Source organism: Amblyraja radiata, chromosome 13 (assembly GCF_010909765.2).
Source record: "Amblyraja radiata isolate CabotCenter1 chromosome 13, sAmbRad1.1.pri, whole genome shotgun sequence".
NCBI classification, from domain to species: domain Eukaryota; kingdom Metazoa; phylum Chordata; class Chondrichthyes; order Rajiformes; family Rajidae; genus Amblyraja; species Amblyraja radiata.
This window is the reverse complement of record NC_045968.1, coordinates 17,559,903-17,584,128: the sequence shown is the minus strand read 5'-3', so window position 1 is coordinate 17,584,128 and position 24,226 is coordinate 17,559,903. Positions and strand designations below refer to the sequence as shown.

The 24,226-nt window shown below is 45.7% G+C and overlaps 1 protein-coding gene across 1 annotated transcript; it reads left to right on the top strand.

Moving 5' to 3' along the window:
• Window positions 1–1,449: 1,449 nt before the first annotated feature.
• Window positions 1,450–24,226, top strand: ppp1r2 (protein phosphatase 1 regulatory inhibitor subunit 2). The gene is made up of 7 exons (XM_033031332.1): window positions 1,450–1,664; window positions 5,077–5,184; window positions 9,259–9,345; window positions 15,460–15,576; window positions 19,626–19,717; window positions 21,650–21,805; window positions 22,950–24,226. Exons 1-7 carry the CDS (start codon window positions 1,561–1,563, stop codon window positions 22,985–22,987), a joined length of 702 nt encoding a protein of 233 aa, XP_032887223.1. The 5' UTR covers window positions 1,450–1,560; the 3' UTR covers window positions 22,988–24,226.

Below are 24,226 nucleotides of genomic sequence, written 5' to 3'. Positions count from 1 at the left end.
CTCTAAACCCCCGACCGCCGGCAACCGGCCGGATCTCATACAGGGGACAACAGAAGGTAGGCTGTTTATTTTTACATTAAAAAGGGCTTCTTAAGATCCCTTTATACAAAGTTTTATGTTGCGAGTAGCTAATTTTGGGCCCAATATATCCCGCAGTATTTTTCTGGGCATTTGAGGGCACAAATCTACCGCAATGTGAACGTTCTAAACCAGCGCGTTCACAGGATCCCACTAGAAAGCTGATTTAAATGGACTTTAATTTACAGCAATTAAACACTAAATTCCTTCCATTTGGCCTATAAATTAATGTAAATGAGATTTTAAAATCATGTTTTATTGTGAATTATTTGTGAATATTATTTGGACACTTAGGCTATTTAAAAATATTAATCATTTATTAAGAAATGGATAGATGTTTAGATCTAGTAATTGAAGTTTGAAATTAGCTACAATTGGGTAACTAACTAATTATATGCTTTAATTTCAGGTCATCCAAGTAAGATTATTTTATATTTGTTTCAGAATGCTTCAATCTATGATAACTGAAAATTTCATTCAGTTCTCTTAATTTTTAAGAAAGTTATGTGCTTTTGACTGTTCACGATCACAGCTTTTTTGTTATGCCCATAGAAAATCAATAGGGAACAAGATGCTAATTTCCGAGTATGAAAATGGCCATAACTTTTTAAATACTTTAAATGCTTTATCTGATGGGATAAATTGCAGACTTGATTTTTTAAATCTCAAAATTTTGTAACATTGCTACTTGCTTTCCCTCTGTCTCCATCCCCTTCCCAGTTCTCCGACACTCTGACTGGCCTGATTACAATTTATCTCTGTAAGCTTCGTTGTCAACTTCTCCCAGCTAACAATGATCTATTCTACTTTGTCCTTTAACTTCGCACCCTTCCCTTTGATGTCTCCTTTTCACACCTTGCCCTTCCTCACCTCCGTCTCCCTCTCCCTTGACTCATACTCTGAAGAAGGGTGTCGACCCGCAGCGTCACCCATTGCGCTCTCCACAGACGCTGCCCGTCCCGCTCAGTTACTCCAGCACTCTGTCATTATCCTCAGCGTAAACCCGCACCTGCAGTTCCTCACCTGTACACCCTGGCAACGGCCAGCTGTCACTCACCCAGAAGTCCCGCCCCCCACCCCCCATTGGCCGCGCCGCACTTCCGGTGTCTCACAATGCGGCGCCGTGCGCGCTCCCACGGGGGGTGCGTGCGCGCTCCCACGGGGCGGCGTGACGTAAGATCACGTGACGGGCTGCGCCGGGGGACACAGGGCGGCAGGAGCGCGGTGACGGTCGGCGCCGGGCGGAGGGAGGGAGGGGCGAGCGCGGTGACGGGCGGCGCCGGGCGGAGGGAGGGAGGGAGGGGCGAGCGTGGTGACGGGCGGCGCCGGGCGGGAGGGAGGGAGGGAGGGAGGGAGGGGCGAGCGCGGTGACGGGCGGAGGGAGGGGCGAGCGCGGTGACGGGCGGCGCCGGGCGGGAGGAGCGCGCGGCCGGACAGCGGAGACCCGGAGCCCGAGCGAGTGATCGAGACGCAGCGACCGCCATGTCCGCTCCCCTGAAAGGGATCCTGAAGAGCAGCCGGACGGCGCAGAGCCGGCACGACTCGGTACTGGAGCTGGCGGCCGAGGACGAGGACGAGGAGTACAAGTGAGTGAGGGCTCGGGACTGGGACTGACCGGGTCAGCGGGGTGAGTGAGGGCCCCTGGGGCTCTGGCACAGGCGGCCTCACCACCGGGGCCGGGTTACCGAGCGGATCCCCGGGCTGTGGGTCCCGACCGGCCCCGGGCTGTAGGTCCCGACCGGCCCCGGGCTGTGGGTCCCTGGACTGCCTGGGGCTGATGGTGACAATCAGGACAGGTGGAGGTCGTTCCTGCGCGCTGTGCTTCTGTGGGCTACTTACACAATCATGTCCACTGTACCTGGGACAAGGTGTAGCTCCTGCAGCAGCACCCTGGGGTGGTAGGGACAGGGTCCGGGGGAGGGACGGGGCCCAGGCGTCACGGGGATGTGACCCTGGGGTGGTAGGGACAGGGACAGGACGCTGGGGAGGGAGAGGATTGGGGGAGGGATGGGGCTCCGTTATTCTGTGGATATTTTTAAGGCATAGATAGATTTTTGATTAGTACAATTGTCCGAGGTTATGGGGAGAAGACGAGAATGTGGTTACGGTGGCACAGCGGTAGAGTTGCTGCCTTACAGCAAAATGCAGCGCCAGAGACACGGGTTCGATCCCGACTACTGGTGCTGTCTGTATGGAGTTTGTACGTTCTCCCCGTGATCTGCGTCTGTTTTCTCCGAGATCTTCGGTTTCTTCCCACACTCCAAAGACATACAGGTTTGTAGGTTAATTGGCTTGATAAAAATGTTAAAATTGTCCAAGTTGGAGATATGCAGAGTACTGCCCTGACGACTACAAAAAGGTTATGAGGGACCCATGATTGAATGGTGGATGGGACTTGATGGGCCGAATGACCTAATTCTACTCCTTCACTTATGACATGAACTCAATACTCTGGGGAGTGGAGGGTGAGGATCATGGGGTGTTAGGAGTGGGGATGGGACCCTGCGGAAGGTGGTTGAAGGGGACATTTCAATGATCTGCCCACAGCTGACTGTAGGAAGCCTCCTCTGTGATAAACACCATCCAACTATCTGGAGATAGTTATGATTACAGCATTTGCCACTCCCTCATGTCCTCCTAATCTCAGCCGGTCAAAGTAATCATGGATTTGTGATCCATGTATTCCCTGACTTCTGGACTTTCAATGAGGACACTCTCGGTTCCCAAAAACTCTTTTTATTTTTGGTAAAAGTGCTGGAGGGATTCGGCCAGTCAGGCATCATCTGTGGAGGTGAAACATTACCTATCCATGTTCTCCAGAGATGCTGCCTGACATGCTAAGTTACCCCAGCACTTTTTTTGTAAACATGCACCTTGTTCCATGTTGCTGTATCTGGAGGGGATGGACAGTTGTTGTTTCTGGTCGGGACCTTTCATCAGACCTGTTGAGTTTGTCCAGTATGTTGTGTTTTGCTCAAGATGCCTGTATCTGTAGTTTGTTGCCTTGATTGTTGTTGTGGGTTTACCCTACCCCCTTGATATGGCTTCTTCATCTTTTATCAGGTGGGAGTAGCAGCAGCCAGCAGGGCTGGACCAAAACGGGGTGAAGTTTTGCGACCACTGTGATAATTAGATCACATCAATATTGCGAAACAGTGGTATAATATCTGCCTCAGAAACCTTCATCCTTGCTTTTGTTTTCCATGTTGCCCTCTTTAAACATAACACTGCTCCAGTTTCTTCTGTCCCAGTTTTGGCTCAAATCAAATCCTCATATTCATAAATACTAGGAGCAGAATTAGGTTATTCGATCCATTAAGTGCACTCCACCATTCAATGATGGCTGATCTATCCATCCCTCACAATCCCATTCTCCTGCCTTCTCCTCATAACCCTTGACACCCTTACTAATAGAAATTAGAAATATTGACATCCTAATTTAAAATAATCGCTTTATTTCAAATCTCTGCAAAACTGTCACTTTATTATAGAAACATAGAAAAATAGGTGCAGGAGTCGGCCATTCGGCCCTTCGAGCCAGCACCGCCATTCAATATGATCATGGCTAATCATCTAAAATCAGTATCCCGTTCCTGCTGTTTCCCTATATTCCTTGATTGCTTTAGCCCTAAGAGCTAAATCTAACTCTCTCTTGAAAACATCCAGTGAATTGACCTCCACTGCCTTCTCTGGCAGAGAATTCCACAGATTTCCTACTCTCTGGGTGAAGAAGTTTTTCCTCATCTCAGTCCTGAAATGGCCTACCTCTTATTCTTAAACTGTGACCCCTGGTTCTGGACTCCCACAACATCGGGAACATTTTTCCTGCATCTAGCCTGTCCAATCCTTTTAGAATTTTATATGTTTCTATAAGATTCCCTCTCATCCTTCTAAATTCCAGTGAATACAAGCCCAGTCGACCCATTCTTTCATCATATCTCCATCCCACCAACCCGGGAATGAACCTGGTAAACCTAAGCTGCACTCCCTCCACAGCAATAATGTCCGTCCTCAAATTAGGAGACCAAAATTCCACACAATACTCCAGGTGTGGTCTCACCAGGACCCAGTACAACTGCAGTAGGATTTCATTGCTCCTAAACTCAAATTCTCTCACAATGAAGGCCAACATGCCATTAGCTTTCTTCACTGTCTGCTGTACCTGCATGCTTACTTTCAGTGACTGATGTACAAGCACACCCAGGTCTCCTTGCACCTCCCCTTTTCCTAATCTGACACCATTCAGATAATAATCTGCCACCTGTTCTTGCCACCAAAGTGGATAACCTCTCATTTAGCCACATTATACTGCATCTGCCCACTCATCGAACATATCCAACTCACCCTGCAGCCTCATAGCATCCTCATCGCAGATCACACTGCCACTCAGCATTGCGTCATCCGCAAACTTGGAGATGTCACATTTAATTCCTTCATCTAAATTGTGATTATATATTGTAAATAATGGGTTCCAGCTCTGTGCCCTGTGACACCCCACTAGTCACTGCCTGCCATTCTGAAAAGGACCTGTTAATTCTCACTCTTTGCTTCCTGTCTGCCAACCAGTTCTGTATCCATGTCAATACCCTACCCCCTTGATATTATGATACAATCTCTTTTGGCTTTAACATCCCCAAATATTTGTACTACTCTAGCACTGACATTTAATTGCCCCTGGCCTTAACTGCCTCCCCTTTGACTACCAAGGGATATCAGTTCATGCTAAGAAGTGACACTGAGGATGAAAGGACATCTTAGTGAAGGGCAGAGCTGTCACTAGGGGCCAAGTAACCTTTATTTCTTGCATTCTTCAGTTCACTGGTGTTAAGCTGGTGAGTCTACAAGATGTACTCCACTTCCCTCTTGTGTAGTTTATTTATTGTATATGTATTTCAGTTAGTCAGTCCTCCCAATTTAGATATAAAATGGAAGCTAGCTGCTGTCAGTGGCCAACTTCCTATGGTTTGTGGTATGTAACATTAACTTCATCCTTTGCAGTAAAAAGTCCCAGAAATGGGATGAAATGAACATTCTTGCTACTTATCACCCGGAAGGGAAGGACTATGGTCTAATGAAAATTGATGAGCCCAGTACACCGTACAACAGGTAAATGAAGAAATGAAGTTTGCCATTTTTGCTCATAGTTGCAGCATGTCTCAATGCTTACCTATGATTCAACAGTTTAGCAAACATTGCTGATTATATTTCCCACTTTTACATCCTGTACTTTGAAAGGTTACATGTCTGTAGTGTGCCAACTAGAGGTAATAAACACTCTTAAACTTTCCTGGGGCAGGGAGAAACTAAATTTAAAATACAAGGATGATGTATATTAACAGATATTTTTCTGCTGACTGACAGCCCAAATTGCTCCTCAGTTGGCTTTTACCCAGTCAGGGTTCACTTTACATTCAGAAGCAGATTTGTTTCCCTGGTGGTCCTGTGTTAGATGCACTCTCTCCCTAACTAGTGGTGGGTTGAGATCAGCTCCTTGGCAGGGAGATTGATGTGCTTTCCCAATAAGAAGCCATTGGATGAGCCTTGTAATTAAAACAAAGGAGAACTATCACTAGCTTCAGTCTACTATATCCATTTACACTTTGAATGGTTGAACTCCTCCTTGAGCAGCATGCTGCTTGTTCTGTAAACACCATTGCATCTTCAAAAGAAACAAAATACAGCTGCTCCAGGTTACAGCAGGGATCCGTTCCTGAGAACTGTTCGTAACCTGAACAGCTCACGTCCAAAATTCAGCTATGACCAGAACTCCTTCCAGCAGAAAATACCTACACAGGTGGGTTGTCCTATGGGAATAGATAACTTGGAAAAGTATTTCGCCATTCTCAATAAGAACCCTGATATTAACAAATTTAGCTTCTGCCTATCTCGACCCAATAATGATATTATTTTAAATGGTTTTACTGCAGTCAAGGTTTTAAATACTTTTGGCCATTTTAAAAAGGACACTGCTGCTGCCTCGGGCAGCATGTCTCCAGATAGGATTCACAAAATGGACGTCAGCAGGCTAACTAGAATGTGTTCCTCCAAAATTCAAGCCAGCAGACCCGTGGCAGCCGGCAAATTCATCCTGCCAGTCGCCCAAACACTTTCACATGCAAGGGCTGTACATAAACAAGCATTTGTAAACTGGGAACAGCATGTAATTATTATTATTATTAACTTGATGAAAACATTACTAAGCACTAAACACCTTACTTGTCACTAAACACCTCCAAGACCAAGGAGCTGATTATTGACTTCAGGAGGTCCCATAATGGAGAATACGCCCCAATCTCCATTTACGGGGAAAGTGTGGAGAGAGTGTCCAGCTTTAAGTTTCTGGGCACTCACATTTCAGAGGACCTCACATGGTCCACCAACACCGCTGCGCTGGTCAAGAAGGCACAGCAACGACTGTTCTTCCTGAGGACATTAAAAAAGACTGGTCTGCCCCAACAGCTGCTGACAACGTTCTACCGCTGCATCACAGAGAGCATATTAACGTATGGCATCTCTGTGTGGTATCTCAGCTGCACGGAGGCGGAGAGGAGAGCTCTTCAGCGCGTCGTCCACAGAGCGCAGAGGATCATTGGGACAGAGCTACCAGCCTTGGAGGGCATCTACCACACACGGTGCCTCAGGAAGGCCGTCAGCATCCATAAAGACTCATCACACCCCTGTAACGGACTGTTTGAACTACTTCCCTCCGGCAGACTTTACAAGGCCTTCTACGCCCGTACCTCCAGACTCAGAAACAGCTTTATTCCAAGAGCTATAGCGGCTCTGAACCGGCCCTGCTGAGTGCCCCCCACCCCACCCTGGACTGTCTCCCTCGGATGGTCACGACACACAGCTTATTTATTTGTTTTACTTTTCTTTTTCATTGGTTGGAGCTGCATACTAAATCTCGTTGCACTGACGTGCAATGACAATAAAAGATATTATTATTATTATTATTATTATTATTATTAGTGACGCTGTGGTGCTGGTTTCCGACGCGCACGATGACGGTTGCATCACACATCTCTGTCCTCCATGCAGCTGGCAAGCTCCTCTTTTGTGTCTACACATGCGTCTTCCATCAACGTCTTCAGCATTGTCTTGATTGGCCGTCTCGGGCCACGTCTTCCATGGGTGGGTTCCCACAGCACAACCTTGTTTGCTGGCATTTCTGGGTGGCGGTGGCAGTGACCAGCGAGCCTCATCCTCTCCACATGATCTTCTCAGGCAGAGGTGGAATCTCCCCATAAAGCTGGGCTTTGGTGATGCGGTCCCTCCAACTGACATTTTGAACTTTACTGAGCATTCGGGTGTAGGTACCATCGAGAGACTTGGACAGTACTGGAGTGAGAGTCCATGCCTCACTCCCATACAATAATATGGTCTCTACAGTTGCATGGAAGAATCTCAGTTTGAGATGTCCAGATTGTAAACAGCATGTAAACAGCTTTTAATATTCACATAATGGGAATGATTGAAACTGGGGAAGTTATGATGCTTTTGATCTTTTTTCTATATTTTGATGCAAACAAAATATGTGGTTATTTGGTGTTTTAAAAGAGGCGATTGCTTGAATGTTTGGTGGTCAAGTCGTCTAATGGGAGCATCGTGTGAGGTACATTGCATCCGTGTTTGTCAATAGAATTGATATTGGTCTGTGAATATGTTGCCCTCTGTTGTGGCCAGTAATAAACTGGTTATCTGTTCAATAGGACAGTAGGGTCCTGGGAGCTTGCTGTGTCATTGGTACTGCCATTGGTTTACTATTGTCACATACACTGAGATACAGTGAAACACTTCTCTTTGTGTGCTATTCAGTCAAGTCATAGTACATATGAGTACAATCAAGCTATGCACAAGTATGACTAGTAGTGGAGAATACAGTAAACACTCGTTTTAACCGACCTTTCATAAACCTTTTTATCTACGTTTTCTAAACATATTATGGTTATAATCTGTAGTTGACTGTGTTTGTTGTTTCAAGGAATGACCACTAGGTGGATGGAGTGAATGGTGTTTTTTAACCATTTTAGCTTAATTTAGTTTAGAGATACAGCGTGGAAATGCCGCGTCTGCGGTGACCATTGATCACCCGTACATTAGTTCTGTCCTACACTAGGGACAATTCACAGCGTGTAGGATGCAACGACAGCAGTGGTTCTATCTTTCCTCCCACATTGTAAAGACACAGACATTGTAACAGCGTGGGTTTCCCCGGACCTGCAGGCCTGCAACCCAACTGGCGTCCGAACCACAGTAGAGTGGCTGCTCCACAGCGCCAGAGATCCGGGCCCAACCCTGGGCACACCCCTCATCCCCCAGGCACCTCGACACATGGCTACACTCCATGCACTACAGTGTGTAACATAGAACCAGAGCTCCAAGAGCCAGGATCGAACCAGGGCCCCGGTGCTGTAAGGTGGTGGCTCCATCAGCGATCTACTGAAGCCACACAACCCACAGGAACTGACCAAAGCACAAACCTGCATGTCTCTGTAAGGTGGGCGGAGACCTGAGCACCTGGAGGATAGGAAAGCTTCAGAGGGTGGGAGGAGCACCCGAGGTAAGGATTGTACTTTGGTCTCTGTCACTGTGAGGTAGCAACTTTACTATAGCGCCACTGTGCAGTCCCAAGGTATTGTGTGTTCTTTATTGTTTATTGTGTAGTGTACGTCTATTGGCTGTGTTTCCACTCGTAATGTACATATGAATCCCTTATTCGGTTATAGCGGACAAAATGTAATAACGGACACTATTTCTCCCCTCCCACCCCTAGTGTGGTCCGTCATAGCGAGGGTTTACTGTATAGTGTTATATTATTGTAGTGTTATGGTTACAGAGAAAAAGTCTAATTTCTTGCTGTGTTAGGCATAGTTCTTCCCAAACCACTTGTGGGTAATGTAGAATATAAAATAGCTGAAATATGGATAATTAGATTTTATCTTTGGCTTAAGGCTTTTCTAGCCATATTTTCTTTGTACTAAATATTTGTAAGTGTTTCATTTGTTCTCGTATCTATATTGAACAATTGTATTAATAATAATCTGCAATTGTGCTAAGTGCTCTAAACATTGCTTCCAACCCATTTGCTTTGCACAGATATTGTTAGTCTAATGTTTAGGTAAAGTTAATAGAGGAAATAAAATCTCTCCATTAATTTTTAATGTTTCCTTTGCCCAGGATAATAGGTGATGATGATGATGACGAAACTGCAATGAGTGACTCAGAAACAAACATCAACATTACTGCAGAAATACTAGCAAAAAAGTGAGTACATTTCTGCTGAAATGTGAGTTTCCAGTTATATATGTTCATTTGTTTCATAGAAGGATGAGAGTGCTGGGTATCTGGAGCATATTGCCAGGGCTGGTGGTGGTGGAGGCAGATGCGACAATGGCATTGAGGAGATTATTGGATAGGCACATGGATATGCAGGGAATGGAGGGATATGCATTATGTGCAGACAGATATGAGTTGGTATTAAGTTCATGTTCATTTATTGTCACATACACCAATTGGTGTTAGTGAAATTCACTGGCCAGTCCGTCATACAATTTAAAAAAAAAAAGCAACACTCAAAAAACACATTTTAACATAAACATCCATCACAGTGACTCCTACACATTCCTCACTGTGATGGAAGGCGAAAATAAAGTTCCAAGTCCTTCCCTTGTTGTTCTTCCTTGGTCGGGCCCTCGCGGCCCCCATTGACGGGATGGTCTTGAGTCCCGTAGCCGGTGGCGTTCGGGCCTTCCGTGTCGAGGCATTCAGCTCCCGCATCGGGGGGTTGTCAGCTCCCCCGCGCCGAGCGTCATGTTCAGCACAAACATTGTGGGCTGAAGGGCCTGGTCCTGTGCAGTACTGTTCTTTGTTCTAAAATGTTGTGGCTTTATGTACTTCATGTACCTATCACTCTGACCTTTAAAGAAAAAAGATGGGTTGAGATTAATGGTGTAAACATTTTCGATATAGCAGGAATATATTTGGACAGAACAAGATCAAATCTAACTGGTTGGAGCAAAATACTTGCAGTTGCTGAAAAATAAAAAATAAAACAACGTGGGAAATGGTGATGAGGTCAAGCAGCATCAGTGGAAGTGGTACAAGAGTAATAACATGGGGTGGGCCAAAGGGCCAGACTGTATGATTCCATGTCAAGGACCTTCTGTCAGATCCAGAGAATGGGAACAGATCGGGCTGGCCTGATCACACACATTCCATCTGGTCTTGCAGCCTTCAGGGAAAAACTCTTGACGCTAAAAACGTTGTCTGTTTCTCCACTCACTGATGCTATTTGAGCAGTTGAGCACTTCCCGCATTCTCCTGACAAGATTCCAATGGACAGGTACATTGTAAATCCAGGTGTTACATTGCTTGTCAGGGCTCTCGCTTAACTTTTTTTCCCTGTTGCCAGCTGGGCAACCTAGGCAGCTTTTTAGGTTGCCAAATGACAGTTTAGGTGGTCATTTAAGACGGCTTGCATGACACATGCAATAATGTGCTCGGACGAAGTGCGTAGTTACCAGTCAGAATTATGGTCAATGAAGCATTCACATATTATTTCTGTTTCAAATAAAGTCACAAACTAAACATATTCACCGATATATACCACAATGACAGGCAGCAAAATTACAATACAGTATCTCATCTCTTTTTACACATTGCAATGAATGCCATTTCTTTTATTTCTTTCCACTCCCAAACAAAATTCTGGTTTGATTATTCAGCATATGATCAACCTCGGTGAGACCAAGTGCAGGCTTGGCGATCGCTTCGCACAACACCTACACTCAGTTCGCAATAACCAACCTGATCTCCCGGTGGCTCAGCACTTCAACTCCCCCTCCCGTTCCGAATCTGACCTTTCTGTCCTGGGCCTCCTCCATGGCCAGAGTGAGGACCACAGCAAATTGGAGGAACAGCACCTCATATTTCACTTGGGTAGTTTACACCACAGCGGTATGAACATTGGCTTCTCCAATTTCAGGTAGTCCTTGCTTTCTCCCTCCTTCCCCTCCCATTCCCAGCTCTCCCACAGCCTACTGTCTCCACCTCTTCCTTTCTTTTTCCAGACTCCCCTCCCGACATCAGTCTGAAGAAGGGTCTTGGTCCGAAACGTCGCCTATTCCTTCGCTCCATAGATGCTGCCTCACCCGCTGATTTTCTCCAGCTTTGTCTACCAACGGGATCCCACCACTGGCCACATCTTCCCCTGTCGGCTTTCCGCAGAGACCGCTCCCTCCGTAACTCCCTGGTCAATTTGTCCCTTCTCACCCAAACTACCCCCTCTCCTGGCACTTTCCCTTGCAACCACAGGAAATGCTACACTTGTCGCTTTACCTCCCCCCTTGACTCCATTCAAGGACCCAAGCCGTCTTTCCAGGTGCGGCAGAGGTTCACCTGCACCTCCTCCAACCTCATCTATTGCATCCGCTGCTCTAGGTGTCAGCTGCTCTACATCAGTGAGACCAAGCGTGGGCTTGGCGATCGCTTTGTCCAACAACTCTGCTCGGTTCACAATAACCAACTTGATTTCCCGGTGGCTCAGCATTTCAACTCCCCCTCCCATTCCGAATCCGACCTATCTGTCCTGGGCCTCCTCCATGGCCAGAGTGAGGCCCACCGTAAATTGGAGGAGCAGCACCTCATATTTTGCTTGGGCAGTTTACACCCCAGCGGTATGAAAATTGACCTCCAATTTCATGTAGTCCCTGCTTTCTCCTCCGCTTCCCATCTCTCCCTCAGCCCACTGTCTCCGCATCTCCCTTTCTTCTTCCCACCCCCTGCACCCTCACATCAGTCTGAAGAAGGGTCTCGACCCGAAACGTCGCCTATTTCCTTCGCTCCATAGATGCTGCCTCACCCGCTGAGTTTTTCCAGCATTTTTGTCAACCCATTCACACAAGTTCTGTTATCGCACTTTCCTCACTCGCTCCCTACACATTAGGGGCAATTTTACAGAGACAAGTTAACCTACAAAGCCAATGCGTCTTTGGGATGTGGGAGGAAACCTACATGCTTGCAGGGAGAATGTGCAAATTCAACACAGACAGTGCCCGAGGACAGGATCGAACACAGATCTCTGGCGTGTGAGGCAGCAAGTCCACCAGCTGTGCCACTATATTTTATTTTCCAACACACAAAAAATTATACGTTGATAACTTTGGTTACTAAAAAAAACGAAACTATCCATTTTCAGTCTTAAATCTCTAAGCGACGCAAAGTCCCCCTTTACAACTACTGTATGTTTTAATTCAGTTCAAGACTATGGGGCAGTACATTGGCCATAAAGTTGCTGCCTAAAATTGCCAGAGACCCGGAATTGAGCCTGAATATGGGTGCTGTCTGTATGGAGTTTGCTCCTTTTCCCTTTGATCACATGGGTTTTCTCCAGGTGCTCTTATTTCCTTCCACATTCCAAAGGTGTGCAGGAACCTTTTTCAGACCCAACCCAAAACGGAATATTTTCCTTTTGTCCAGAGATTCTGTCTGACCTGTTGAGTTACTCCAGCTTTTTGTGTCTATCTTCAGTTTAAACCAGCATCTGCAGTTCCTTCCTACGCACACGATACTATACGATAGAACTTTATTAATCCCAGGAGGGAAATTGTGTGTGTGTGTGTATAGTTATATATTCATATATAATACACTGTTTTGTTTTCTCATTTATAACAGTGTTCACAGAGTACAGGTACTATGTTTCATATTCTGTTGTGCTGCTGCAAGTAAAGATTTCATTGTTCTGACTGGGACATGAGAGAATAAAACACTCTTGACTTACGTCGCTAATGTGTGGGATAGAACTAGTGTACGGGTGATCAGTGGTCGGCATGAACTCGGTAGGCCGAAGAGCCTGTTTCCACGCTGTATCTTTAAATTAAACTAAAATCACTAAAACAAGAGGAAATCTAAAGAAGGGTCTCTACCCGAAACGTCACCCAATTTCTTCTATCCAGAGATGCTGGCTGCTGCATGGAGTTCCCCCGCACAATTAAAGCATGGAATAGTCTTCACCCTTCTATAGGTACCCAACCAGACGCAATTAAATTTAAGGTAGCTCTTTTTTTCCCCCAAGAACCCTTTTTTGCTTAAGTCCAAGTCAAGACACAAGAGAGTTTTATTGTCATGTGTCCCAGATAGGACAATGAAGTTCTTGCTTGCTGCAGCACAACAGAATATGTAAACATAATACAGAACAGGAGATAAAAGGTCAGTGTGTCTATATACCAAAGGCCATATATAAATATACACAATAAATAAACAGATAAAATGCAATAGTCTGTTATTTTTCAGAGTTTGGAGTTTGGTGGTGGTGGGTCCACTCCTGTTTAAATTCCATTTCAAATATTTTTGGAGGACCATGAAACGAAGAAGCAAGAGTTACTCCAGCTCCAGCACGTGATTCTGCGTTGGTTTTTAGTGGTCGCGGCGAAGCGGCGACCGGACAGCAATGGCGGTCAGATTGCCCACAATGCAAAGGGAGGGAGAAAGTGGCAGATGCGCATGTGCAGGGCGGCACATGCGCACAAGCAGGGCCGATGATGTGCTGGCCAAAGATCCTCGCTATAGGATCTTTGGTGCTGGCCGTGGTTGTGCGCACGTGGAGGAGGAAGATGTGCAGGCCGTAGCAGTGCGCATGTGTAAGGCGGCCTGCCGTGCCGGCGGATGAGGAGAGAGCGGAGAGCGGAGACTCGGCGGCCCGGACATGGATACGGGTGGCGGGCAGAGACGGAGAGTGACAGAGAGATAGAGAGGGGGCCCGCTCAGAATTAAACGATAGGTGTCCCGGGTGCTTGCCAAGCCGGGCAAAATGGCACGGCTTTTAGGTTGCCCGGCGGGACTGTAGGTTGCCATTGGCAACTGGGCAACCGCTAATTTCGAGCCCTGATTCTTGTGCAGTTGACAAGTCGTATCCTACTCAACTTGTTTGGTTCCATTGGAAGATTTGGTTATTTAAAAATGTCATCTGTTAGCTGTAGATCTGTGGTAACAGAGTGATTAGAATTCAAGGTATTTAACCACCAATGAGTCTACAGGTTAATGATGGGCCACTTCTCTTGGACATTCAACAGTGTTCCCAACACCCAGTTTTGGGGCTGGGGTATGGGTGTCTGACCATAAGCTACATTGCACTAGCCAATCGATGCATTGTGGCTACTAGATCAGGACAGAGGCTGTGTGTTTGGTGGGCGGCATCTCTCCTGACTCCTCAGTGCCTTCCACCATCGCCAGGCAGATCAGGAGTGTAGCAGATAACTCAGTTTAATTTATTGCCACGTGAACCGAGGTACAGTGAAAGGCTTTTGTTGCATGCTAACCAATCAGCAGAACGACAATACATGATTACAATCGATCCATTTACAGGTTACACATACAAGAGAAGGGAATAATGTTTAGTGCAAGGTAAAGCCAGCAAAGTCCGATCGAGGATAGTCCAAGGGTCATCAAAGAGGCAGATAGTGGTTCAGCACTGCTGTCTGGTTGTGGTAGGATGATTCCATTGCCTGATAACAGCTGGGAAGAAACTGTCCCTGAATCTGGTGGTGTGTATTTTCACACTTCTATACCTTTTGCCTGATTTTCACACCTGTACCTTTTGGAGATGGGAGACGGGAGAAGAGGGAGTAGCCAGGGTGCGACTCGTTCTTGTTTATGCTGTTTGCCTTACCGAGGCAGTGTGAGGTATAAATGGATTCAATGGAAGGGAGGTTAGTTTGTGTGATGGCCTGGGCTGCGTCCACAATTCGCTGCAATTTCATGCGGTCCTGGATGGAGCTGTTCCCAAACCAAGCTGTGATGCATCCTGATGAAATGCTTTCTGTGGTGCATCTGTAGAAGTTGGTAAGAGTTGTAGGGGACATGTCAAACTTCCTGATCTAAGGAAGTAGAGGTGTTGATGTGCCTGCTTGGTCATTGCTTCAATATGGGTGGTCCAGGAGAGGTTGTTGGTGATATTGTCTTCTAGGAATTTGACGTTTTCGACCATCTCTACTTTGGCACCGTCAATGCAAACTGGGGTATGTGTACTGCTTCACTTCCTGAAGTCGATCACTATCTTTGTTTTGCTGACGTTGAAAGAAAGGTAGGCACAAAATGCTGGAGTAACTCAGCGGGACAGGCAGCATCTCTGGAGAGAAGGAATGGGTGACGTTTTGGATCGAGACCCTTCTGTTGTCTTGACACCAGGACACGAGGTTCTCAATCTCCTTCTCTGTCTCATCATTATTTGATAATGATGAGACAGTGGTAGTGTCGTCTGCAAATTTAAAAACTGTCTGTGTTTGTGGATAATCGTAAGTTTAACAATACAGCCTGTTTGGTTCCGGGTCCTTGCCACCATGAACATTCACCCCCACCATATTTGGTGCATTGTAATTGCAGCAATAAAGACACTCGCAGCTGGCCAAACAAGTTCTGCAACAACACCTCCCAAGCCAGTGACCCTGTAACCGAGGGTAAAGGCACGACCGACCAGCTACCTGCAGCTTCTTCCTCCAGGTGCACACCATTCTGACTTGAAAATACACTGTTGCTGTGATAACAAAGTCAAAGTCAAAGTCAAAGGTTATTTATTAGTCACATACACCTAGGTGTAGTGAAATGCTTCTTGCCAGTGCAGCACATAAAGAAAGAATACAGACATAACATTAATAAGAGATTAAACATAAAGAACATCCCCCCACAATGGCTCCCACCATGAGGGAAGGCACAAAGTCCAGTCCCCAACCCCAGTTCACCCATAGTCGGGCCCATTGAGGCCTCCACAGTTGCCTCTACGGAGGCCCGATGTTCCTGGCCGTTCTCGCCGGGTGATGTTGCTCCGGTGTCGGGAGAATCCTCGCAGCGGCTTGGGACACCTGGAACGGCCGCTTCCGTACTGGAGGCCGCGGCTTCCGAAGCCAACAAGGCCGCGCCGGTTGGAGCTCCACAACTGGCGATCTCGTCGCGAGATCCCAGGCTCCCGGTGTACAGTTCGGCGCCGCCGCCCGCAGCTGGCCGCTCCTCAAACCCGCAGCTCCGCGATGTTTTCCTCTGCGGTCTTCAGCTCACCGGAGCTCCAGCGCGGCGACCCAGGCAAGGCATCGCCCGCTCCACGATAGCGCTCCAGCGCTGTGCCGCTGCCGAAGCCGTGGTTCTGGGCAGTGCCCGACAGGAAACACCGCTCCAGGCCCGCTGGTAGGCCGCGAGGACGGGTCGAAGCTGCAGCCCGGAGAAAAGCTGCCTCTCCAACCAGGTAGGGACCCTGAAAGGTAGTTTCCCCCTTCCCCCCCCCCCCACCCCCCACATAAAAAAGTCTAGAACTCCAGAAACAAAAACACTTTAACTGACTAAAAATAAAAAAAAGATGAAAAGACAGACAGCTGCAGGCTGGGCAGCCGCGCACAGGTCAGCGCCCCCTGTGGATAACATCTTGGAACTCTCCACCAGCATTGTGGCTGGACTTTTATCCTGGAACAATTCAGAAAGTCATTTTGCACTTTTCAACAGTAATTTGAACATTATTTTTGCCAGTAATGTCCATTACTGGGAAAGATTGTATCCACCAATTTAATCCAAGTCTTGAGTTGATTATACAAAATATTGTGGATTCCTTTTTATTCTTTAAAACTTGTTGTTTGATATATCGGTTGTAGAAGAAAAAAACACTTGAATTATTTGGCTTTTGCTCTTTATGTTGTTGTCAAAACACAAACAAAGGACATTTAATGTCACATACACCAATTGGTGTAGTGAAATTTGCGTTGCCATTGCAGCACACCAATAAAAATAAAACAGAACATTAAAGAATTTGACATATAACATAAAAAAACATCCCCCCACAATGGTTCCCAATGTGAGGGAAGGCAGCAAAGTCCAGTCCTCTTCCTTTTGTTCATCCGTGGTCGGGGCCTTTTTGAGACCTCTGCAGTCGCTGCGACGGCAGCCCGATGTTTCAGGCCCTCTCACCGGATGACGCCGGTCGGAACAACACTCTAAACGGCCTGAAGTGTCTGGAACCGCCGCTTGCTGCTAGAGATCGCGGCTCCCGAAGTCCACAGGCCGCGCTGGTCGGAGCTCCAACACTGGTGATCTCGGCGAAAGATCCCAGGCTCCGTGGTGTTTAAAGTCAGCGCCGCCCGCAGCTGGACGCTCCGTGACCACAGCTCCGCGATGTTGGAGTCGGTGGTCTCAGCACTCCGGAGCTTACCACACGGCGACCCGGGTAAGGCATCGCCGCTCCTCGATGGTGCTTCAGTGCTGCGCCGCCGCCGAAGCTGAAGTTCTGGCTGGTCCCGGCAGGAAATGCCGCTCCAGTCCTGATGGTAGGCCGCGAGGAAGGGGCGAGGAAGGGGCGAAGATGCGGCTTGGAGGAAAGACGCATCTCCGACCAGGTAGGGACTGAGAAAAACAGTTTCCCCCACCCCCCACCCCCCACATAAAAAGACTAGAAGAACTCCAAGACAAAAACTTTTAACACACTAAAAATTAAAAAAGGGTGAAAGGATGAACAGCTGCAGGCAGGGCAGCCATACTCGACGGCGTCCCCACTGGTTATAACTTAGTCCTGCTATTTATGACATACTGATATATATATTTTTTTTAATAACCTGCAATGTTGCATCAAGGGTGTTGAGCCGAAACGTCCTTCCTTCCTTCTCTCCGGAGATGCTGCCTGTCCTGCTGTTACACCTGAGAAATGGCTTTGACTTTAACGTAACTTTGTGATTACTGTACAAATGGTGCTGCAATCCAGCGTTGATATCTCATCATCGGCGGTCACTGGAAACGAGTATGACTGTCCTCTCCTCTCCATAGGGTCGTCTACTTGTGGGTCTGCAGATGTCTGTAGAGGCCGATCCGCGATCCACACACCTTGGTGCAATGTAGGCAGTGGAGACTGGCGGTGGTTGGTAGTCGTCGAGCCCCCTTCTCTCTCTCCTTACGGTGCTGTTGTTTGTCTCTGCGACACGGCGTAGCTCCGTTTCATGACGAGCAGCTCCTTCCTGCACGGATTTCCTCTAGGAGCACCTGTCCAGTGCAATGTGCTCCCAGTTGGTTGATGTGATGTGGAATTTCTTCAAACTGTTCTTGATGTTGTCCGTGAAGTGTTTCTTTGGCCTGCCGGGGGCTCGCCGACCTTCCTTCAGTTGAGAGTACAGGATCTGTTTAGGGAGACGTGTGTTGGACATGCGGATGACATGGCCAATCCATCGAAGTTGGTGCTGAATTATTGTGGTGATGATGCTGGTCATGTTGGCTTCCTCCAAAACGCTAATGTTGGTGTGTTTGTCCTCCCTGCTGATCCTCAGAATCTTTCGTAAGGATCTTTGATGGTATTGCTCTAGGGCTCTCAGGTGCTTGCTGTAGGTGGTCCATGAATCAGCTCCATACAACAAGGTGGAGAGGACAACGGCTCTGCAGACCAGCAGTTTTGTTTGGGCCTTTAGGTCTCGGTCTTCAAAGACTCTTTTCCTGAGACTGCCGTAGGCGCCGCTGGCACAATTCGGGCAATGATTGACCTCTGAGTCGATGTCAGCTTTTGAGGAAAGAATGCTACCAAGGTTGGGGAAGTGGTCAACGTTTTCAAGAGTGGTGTCGTCCACTTTTATAGTGGGCTGGGTAGACAGCTGGTTGGATGGAGGTTGATGTAGGACCTGGGTCTTCTTAATGTTTAAGGCTAGGCCCATGGCTCTGTATGCCTTGGCAAAGGCATTCAGGATGCCCTGGTGGTCTTCTGCAGGGTGTGCAGCAATGGCGCAGTCGTCCGCGTACTGAAGCTTGTTACTGACTTTGTTCTTGGCCTTCAACCTATTAAGGTTGAAGAGCCCACCATCAGTTCTGTAGAGGATAGGTATCCCCTGTGGCAGCTCTTCACCAATGAGGTGAAGTATGGCAGCAATGAAGACGACAAACAGGGTGGGTGCGATGATGCATCCCTGTTTGACCCCCGTTTCCACAGTGAAGGGCTCGGACTCAGAGCCGCAGTTGCTGACTGTAGAAGCCTCAATATTCTGATGTACTTGTCGTGCCTCGACAGTATGCTCCAAAGAGCCTGGTGGTCTACCGAGTCAAAAGACTTTGATATCTAACCTAACATTGAAGAATGCTGAAGATAGACACAAAATGTGGAGTAACACAGTGGGACAGGCAGCATCTCTGGAGAGAAGGAATAGGTGACATTTTTGTTCGAAACCCTTCTTCATACTGACTCAGTCTGAAGAAGGGTCTCTACCCAAAACATTTACGCATTCCTTCTCTCCAGAGATGCTGCCTGTCCCGTTACTCCAACATTTTGTGTCTATCTTTGGTGTAAACCAGCATCTGCAGTTCCTTCCTACATATTGAAGGATGCTGAATGAGCCTGGAGTTGGAGGGCTACTGATGGAAACAATGATACCGTAACAACAAAAAATGGACAAGAAATGTTCTCTCGTATAGAGAGCAAAGATATATTTGCAAAATGTCTTGGAAGTTTGCAAAAACCTCAGTCTGTATTTTGCTGGTCATGAAACATTAAATATCCATGAAATTACATAAAGCTTGGAAATAATTTGTCATTCTTTCAGGCTGACAGCAGCTGAGGGGATTAATCCCAAGATCTTTGAGCCAAAGGAAGAAAGCAGTGAAGATGAGGAAGAATTATCACCAGAGGAACAAGGTAAACCAATCATATTTACACTATTTGGAGCTTTTATTTAACCTGAGTGTAGTCAGTTGTGTAACTTTACAATACCAGTTCACGATGAGCAGGAATGAGTAGGTAAACCTATGATGAGCGTTTGTCGGCACCGGGCCTGTATTTGCTGGAGTTTAGAAGAATGAGGGGGGAACCTTATTAAAACATTCAGAATAGTGAAAGGATAGAGAGGATATGGAGAGAATGTTTCCATTAGTGGGAGAGTCTAGAAGTAGAGGTCATAGCCTCAGAATTGAAGGACGTTCTTTAGGCAGGAGATGAGGAGAAATGTCTTTAGTCAGAGGGTGGTGAATCTGTGGAATTCTTTGCCACAGAAGGCTGTGGAGGCCAAGTCAGTGGATATTTTTAAGGCAGAGGTAGATAGATTCCTGATTAGTATGGGTGTCAGAGGTTATGGGGAAAAGGCAGGAGAATGGGTTAGGAGGGGAGATCGATCAACCATGATTGAATGGTGGAGTAGACTTGATGGGCTGAACGGCCTAATTCTCCTATTTCTTATGACCTTATGATACAGGTTTGCTAACAATAAGGAATGACAATAGGAAAATGGGATGGTGGGAGTAGAGAATAGGATCCTTAACAATAGCATTTGACACATTATTAATTGAGAAATAATGGGGTTTATATCAAAGTTAAGACAATAAAATACTTTTGGAGACAAGTTCATACAAAGCATTCAATTCCTTGGAATCAAATGTTATGGACTCGACTGGGAAAAAGGTACTGTGATTTATTTTTTTGTTCTGCAATGTTGGGTATAAAGTATGAAGTACGAAATTAATTTGTAAAGAATGCTCTGGAGAACAGTGATCATTAAAAAACGATTCATTATTAGCTGTTTTCGAGCAACTGAATTATCCTACTGCACCAGAGCAGTGCTGAATCTCTATATCTACCTCCGTTGACCCCCGGACTATTCTTGATCGGGCTTTGCTGGCTTTACCTTGCACTAACCGTTATTTCTTTATCATGTATCTATACGCTGTAAATGGGTTGATTGTAATCATGTATTATCTTTCTGCTGACTGCCAACCAAGTCGGTCATACAAATAAAAAGCAACAGAACACACAAAATAGATTTTAACATAAACATCCACCACAATGACTCCTCCACATTCCTCATTGTGATGGAAAGCGAAAAAAAGTTCAAATCTTTCCCTTCTATGCTCTTCCGCGGTCAGGGGCTTCGAGCCCTCCGTTGATGGGACGATCTTGACTCCCATAGCCGGTGCGTTTGGACCCTCCGCATCGGGGCGATCAGCTCTTGCATCGGGGGGGGTGTCAGCTCCCCCGCCGCCGGCGATCGGACCCCACGTCGAGGCTGGTCGAACCTTCTGCGACGTTGGAGCTCCTGACTTGGCCTCTCCCAAGACTCAAGCTCTTGGTGGTAAGTCCGCAGTCCGCCATTGGAGCGATCGCAGGCAAGGGTTCGGCTCCGATTTTCAGTCCGCCCCGTGGTGGGATTCAGGTCAGTCCGAGGAGGCCTCCAGCTCCATCGATTATAGACCACAGAGCGACCGGAGATGCCACCCGAACATTAATCACATCTCCGGCAAGGTAAGAAACTGAAAAAAAGTTTCCCCCTCCCCCCACATAACACAAGCCGGAGAACATTTACACGAACTTTTAACACACACTAAAAAAATTTTTAAAGAAGAAACAACAGACTGTTGGCGGGGCTGCCAATCGTGCGGCGCCCTGGTGGTTTTTCGGAATAAAAACAAAAATACTGGAAGCAGGTTAAGTGGCATCTGGTCAAGAACTGCTGAAAGTTTCAGGAGCAAAAAACAGTGCTGGGGAACTCTGGGTCAGGCAACATCTGGAGTGAAATAGTAACAATGTTCTGTTTACTTGCTGGATAAAAAGCTTACTTAAATATTGTGTTTTTTTAAGAAAACAAGAAACAGTTTGAAATGAAGAGGAAAATGCATTACAATGAAGGCATGAATATCAAATTAGCAAGACAGTTAATAGCCAAGGAACTTGAAAATGCTGAGGAGGAGGATGATGGCTTGAAAGAATCTCGGGATTTGGAGGACTTTGAAGATGGTAATCAGTAAAATACTGTGTTTACATTTTCTGTGCAAATATTGAGACTGGAGTGACCTGGCTAATAAACCACTCTGTATTTGGAGAAATGAATGAATAAGTTTATTGGCCAAGTATTCACATACAAGGAATTTGCCTTGGTGCTCTGCCCGCAAGTGACACCATGATATGCAGTGACAGTTAGGAATGACACATAAAACATTAATTTCACAGACCAAAAGTTTGTTCTGATCCTTTCTGGTCTTGAATCCTGTGGAATGAACGTGTAGTTGAAGTGCTGCATTGTCACTTTGCAAAGAAACCTGCTCATTTGCTAAAGCATTCAAGGGCTGCTTTGTGTAGTTGGCAGTTAAACTTTTTTTTCTCATTCACAAAATATACAGTGAAGGATCAGCTAATATTCCGGTTGTTCAGGTAGTAACAGATTCAGATAAATGGATTATTTGGATTATAATGCCTAATTATGACTCTTCTAACATCAAGTTGTGGATCCTGTAAAATTCCTGCCATTTAATATCAACCAGCCATTTTGCTCTATTTCCTTAGGAAACTACATGGACTGATGCTTTTCTCTGAGATTTGACTGCTTGGGATCAGCTGTTTCTTTGTTTTGTCCTCTGGCCAGAGACTAAATTATTTACTAAGTTCACTTCTTTTTGATAAGAAACCTTTGCATTTGGTATTTCATTTTCCTGCCATTGTTGAAACCCCTTTTGCCTTTTTACCTCATCTACTAAAGGTTTGGGAATCATTCACCTTGTCTCAATATCTGCTGCATTGTTGTGTGTATTACATGATTATCGATATCAATGTTAGTAATTTCTTGTTCCGAGTGTGTTGAACTGAGTCTTGGTCCAGCTTGTCTCTAACACCATCTGCAGTCTCCCTTGAATTATCTCAATTTGCTGATGGGCTTTATCTCCATACTACTGCTCTTTGGTCTTCATAGCCAAAAAAAAGATTGAATGTATAAATAAGGTGATTAATAAATCAGACAAAACATTTCCAAAATAAAGTCATCATGTTTAGTTTATGGGTAATCTTATTGCAAGAAGTGTTGAACTTGTCAATATAGAAGCATGGTCAGTTCTATTATTCACAATGAGTCATTTTCCAAACTAATTTATGTTTTCTTTCCCACCAGATACTGATGAAGAGCTTTCTGAAGATCCAAGTTCATAGAACAAAGTCATTCTTGAAATCTGGCACAAACATATATCAGCTAGCAGCATTAACCACCAATAGGTTTTAACGTTGAAAGGCTCTGGTGTTTCATGGACAATTGATCTTAAATTCAGAGAAGTGAGGTTTCACCTGTGCAGTCAGAATTTTGCAATCTGTGTATTTCTACAGTAATGTAAATAAAATCTCTTTGAGAGGTGGGCAGGAGGTTCCTGTCTGCTGTGTATTCTTTCTTGCGCTGGAACTAGATCGCTGAAGAAACTCTGGAAATTGCAGCACCAGTGAATTTATTGCTTCCTGTGTAAATCAACAACTTCCAGCTGCCGACGTTGATCAGCTGGAGATGCTTCCATACTTGTGTGCTATTGTGCAGATGCCTTTCACCTCCTGTTGACACGTTGGCATGCTTTAATTTTCCTTTGCTGTCTCTTATAACATAATTCACCACGTCTGGTTCACAATCTGTTTGATTTGTCAGTGAAGCTTGTCATTTTCTAAGTATTCAAATCGCAAAGTGAAAGTCTTGACTGGGGGGTTATATTTATTGTAGAGTTTTAATGCTGCTGATGGAGTGAGTCAACAATTTGTAGTGCATGTTAACAAAGTACCGTGGCCCCAGTTTGAAGGAAGTGTAAAGTATTTGTAATCGTGCCAGCATTTACAAGAACACATCTGTACTTCATTGTGGGCCAGTCAGTAAAAAACAGTCCCAGCGATGTTGTATGATATTTTCTTGTGGTACATTTTTTGCATCAGGGAATGGGAGGTAATATCTAAATGTTTATTTTCTAAATGATGATATTGTTCTCAGTGAAGGGGTACATGTCTCCATAAATTTGGATTTAAGACGCCCAATTGTATTAGCTGGTCGTTTTGAGTGGCACATGGTTAAAAATTCCATTGCAATCAGATTGAGAAGCAAGTCATTGCTATAATTGAAAGAAGATGGTAAATGTTTTAATTTCATACTTCATAGTTCAGTCATAGATGGAGTGTATAACTGAATTGATTTTTCTTTCAACATTTATGCACATCTATTAGTAAATATAATGTTCAGCAAAGAAGTGGTTGTGCATTCCTCACAAGTATCATTTTTGTTTACTTTCCTTTATTTCAGCATGACAACATTTATTTTCATGGCCTTTGTCGTGCTAACTTAAATATATGAACACTGTTCCTGTTATTTGAATGGAGACACAAAATAAAAAGTGCACAGTCAATTTGTGTAGATAGACTGAT

What these genes read in the sequence shown, in the direction of transcription:
- ppp1r2 (XM_033031332.1), top strand. Translation starts at nt 1,561, where the DNA reads ATGTCCGCTCCCCTGAAAGGGATCCTGAAGAGCAGCCGGACGGCGCAG. An exon ending in CCTGCAGCTTCTTCCTCCAG is followed by an intron (nt 15,577 to 19,625) that starts GTGCACACCATT and finishes TCATTCTTTCAG; the next exon opens with GCTGACAGCAGCTGAGGGGA. An exon ending in ATTATCACCAGAGGAACAAG is followed by an intron (nt 19,718 to 21,649) that starts GTAAACCAATCA and finishes TGTTTTTTTAAG; the next exon opens with AAAACAAGAAACAGTTTGAA.